At 30.8% G+C, this 2,981-nt stretch overlaps 1 protein-coding gene across 1 annotated transcript; it reads left to right on the top strand.

The window, feature by feature from the left end:
* On the top strand, positions 1-1,254 carry LOC110607873 (transcription factor MYB15). The gene is made up of 3 exons (XM_021747037.2): positions 1-215; positions 317-446; positions 597-1,254. The coding sequence occupies exons 1-3, from the start codon at positions 83-85 to the stop codon at positions 1,075-1,077; spliced, it is 744 nt and encodes a 247-aa protein (XP_021602729.1). The 5' UTR covers positions 1-82; the 3' UTR covers positions 1,078-1,254.
* The last annotated feature ends 1,727 nt before the right edge of the window (positions 1,255-2,981 follow it).

Here is a 2,981-nt window from a genome sequence, read left to right on the forward strand (position 1 = left end):
TGCAAGCGTTGATGATTATGATCAAGTAAGCTAACGACTTTCTTAAATCTTACACGAAAGGAACACTCTTTCTGAGTTAAAGATGGTGAGAGCTCCATTCTTTGACAAGAGTGGACTAAAGAGAGGTGCTTGGAGTCCAGAGGAAGACGAGAAACTAAGAGCTTATGTGCTAAGATATGGTCATTGGAACTGGCGAAAACTTCCCAAGTTCGCAGGTAGCAAGCAATTTCTTGAGAATTTTAGCAAGAGAGAAACAGCTTTGTGTTCCCCATGCAGTAAATGGAATTATAATTCGTGGGTTAATTGTGGTTTGCAGGGTTGTCGAGGTGTGGCAAGAGTTGCAGATTGCGGTGGATGAACTACCTGCGCCCTGGTGTAAAACATGGAAGCTACTCCCAGCAAGAAGATGATTTGATCATGAAATGGCACCAAGATGTTGGAAATAAGTATGGCCTTCTATTTCTTTTCAATTTCTTCAATAGTTATAACATTTGTAATGCAGATTTTAAACAATTTTTCCATAAAAGCTCTCATCTTTCTTTTTCGTAGTTTACTCTAATAAATACTTCAAACTCACAAAAGTGTGTCATATGCAGATGGTCCTTGATTGCTGCCAAGTTACAGGGAAGAACAGACAATGAAATTAAGAACTATTGGCACTCCCATCTAAAGAAGATAGCGAAAAACAAGCAAAATGCATCTGGCTTGAAGAAGGTAGCAAGTGAAACTTCCCAAAGTGATGCAAGAGAGAATGCAGAAACACACGAAGCTCAAGTTTTCTTTCCAAATAGTCCATCGCACCTGATATTAGAAAGTTCCCCATTATCCCCAGAAACATATTCCGGTAAATTCTCCCCTATAACGTCAGATTCTGCCCACGTTACTCCCCAAGATCAAAGCTGGAGTGCAGAAAGTTTCAGATCATTTGAAGAATCTCTGGGGGATTTCTGGACTGAACCATTTGTAGCAGATAGTACCTATAACCAAGATGTTGGATTTATGCCACTTAGTGTTTTTGACTATGATGACAACGTAGAATTGCTTTATCAAGTTATGCAGGAACTTCCAGGGAATTAGGTTTGGTTTTTGGAATTTTAATCTTCTCTTTTGAATTAGGAGTTGAAGAATATGTTTGTGGTGAATAGAGAATACCAAAATGATGTGCTTTCCATTTCTAATCTCTTTGTTTTGTTACCCATTTGAGTCAAATTGAAGAAGGTTATAAATATATATCAAGTTGCTTTTTTAGCTTGATGAAGATGAACATACAAAAAATATCATTACAACATCGTCTTGTTAGAATCAAAAAGTCTCAACACTAAACTAAATTAAATTGACCAGGTTATCGATTTTATGATGACTGAATAAGCAACAAATTAATTAAAATAGCAATGGGAAGACCGAGCTTCCGTTTTCTATTTTATGATATATATATATCAAACAATGCTCGCTGTCAAGCGAAGCATTTCCATAGTTGAGTCGAGTGTCATACTATACTTGATTGAATCTTATATGAGTTTATTTCTATTTTTCATTTTATATGATGAAATAATTTTAGTTTTTTTTTTTAAAAAAGAAAAAGTGTAATGGTTCAATTAAAATTAATTTAAATAATTTTGAATTTTATTTTTTATTGATTTAAAATTATTTTTACAATGTATTAATGCTCAAATCAATGTTGTTTTTTAGATATTGTGTTTGCTGTCGGTCTATGGTGGTTATGGAAGTGGTAAAATTCCTTTGTTTTTGAAAGTGATTCTTACTATTTAGAGCTCTCATCGGATTTTATTTTGAAGTATGTTAAAATAGTTCGGTTGATATGACAGAGAGACTCGCTACACGATGATGAGTTGAAGCATTTGTTTTTCATTGTTTGGCAACCAAGTGGCTTAGGATGGATAACTGTTAAGACAGGCTTAGGATGGATAACTGTTAAGACAGATGGTAGTGTGAATTCTTGTGGTGGAGGTTATGCTGATGTTTTCAAGGACCATTTTCACCACTAGCTTGGCCGTTGTGCACTTGTGTTTAGTGAATGTGATTCTTTGAAAGTATAGGCATAGGAGATTTACAGTATTTTAAAGTTAGCTTGAAAAAGGTGTGCAACTGTAATTTTAGTTTAAGGATAAAATCAATTAGTTTTTAAAATTGCTAATTTATTAAAGAACATGATTTTTGTAATAAAGTTGAGAGGTGAAAGTTAAAACGATTTTTATAGAAGTCAATAATGTCATAAGTTATTTTGTGAGATTAGCAGTGTAAATTATATGAGAGTGTCTTTGTCTAGATTAATTTAATTGGGATCTCTTTTTCTATAAAAAAAATAATTAAATTAAATTATTTAATAATTTTAAATTAATTATTATATATTTTAAAAAATTTTATTTTTTATTTAAAATTAAAAATTTTATAAAAATTCAATTTAATAAAAAAATTTTTTTGTAATTTTCTTATTTAAATAAAAAAATTTAAAATTTTTTAACTTTAAAAATTTTCATCCGAAATAAAATTATAAATAATTTTACAAAATTATGTATGCCAGCGGAAATCATTAATTTCCTATTACTGGACAGGATAAGAAATGACCATTAATGTACAATCGTACTGATATTGCAATTTTTTGTCCAACTTCAACAGAAACTTGTCCTGTTATCTATTAAATAGGAGTGACAAGACTTAGTAAGAGCAGCTACACATTTGTCTTCAATTGCTAAATTTTTTCTCCAATATGCTGAAAAAGAAATGGAAAACTAAAAAATATAACCATTTTAAAAATAATAATAAAATTAATAAAACCAGTATGATTCATAGTGATGGAATCCAGCAATTAAATAGCAATAATTTATTGTCAATTATTACAACAATTTAGGATGGGAAAAATTCAAAATCTTTGAAATATTTTAAAAACAAAAAAGTCCACGTGGATAATATGTATAAACAAATAAGGATTTTTTTACGAGGACAATATAAAAGGCTGGCAG

Source organism: Manihot esculenta, chromosome 13, assembly GCF_001659605.2.
Source record: "Manihot esculenta cultivar AM560-2 chromosome 13, M.esculenta_v8, whole genome shotgun sequence".
In the NCBI taxonomy this organism is placed as follows: domain Eukaryota; kingdom Viridiplantae; phylum Streptophyta; class Magnoliopsida; order Malpighiales; family Euphorbiaceae; genus Manihot; species Manihot esculenta.

Excerpts from the sequence above, each read along its gene's own strand:
- LOC110607873 (XM_021747037.2), top strand. The coding sequence starts at position 83 with ATGGTGAGAGCTCCATTCTTTGACAAGAGTGGACTAAAGAGAGGTGCT. Across the intron at positions 216-316 it reads AAAACTTCCCAAGTTCGCAG|GGTTGTCGAGGTGTGGCAAG; the intron begins GTAGCAAGCAAT and ends TGTGGTTTGCAG. Across the intron at positions 447-596 it reads CACCAAGATGTTGGAAATAA|ATGGTCCTTGATTGCTGCCA; the intron begins GTATGGCCTTCT and ends TGTCATATGCAG.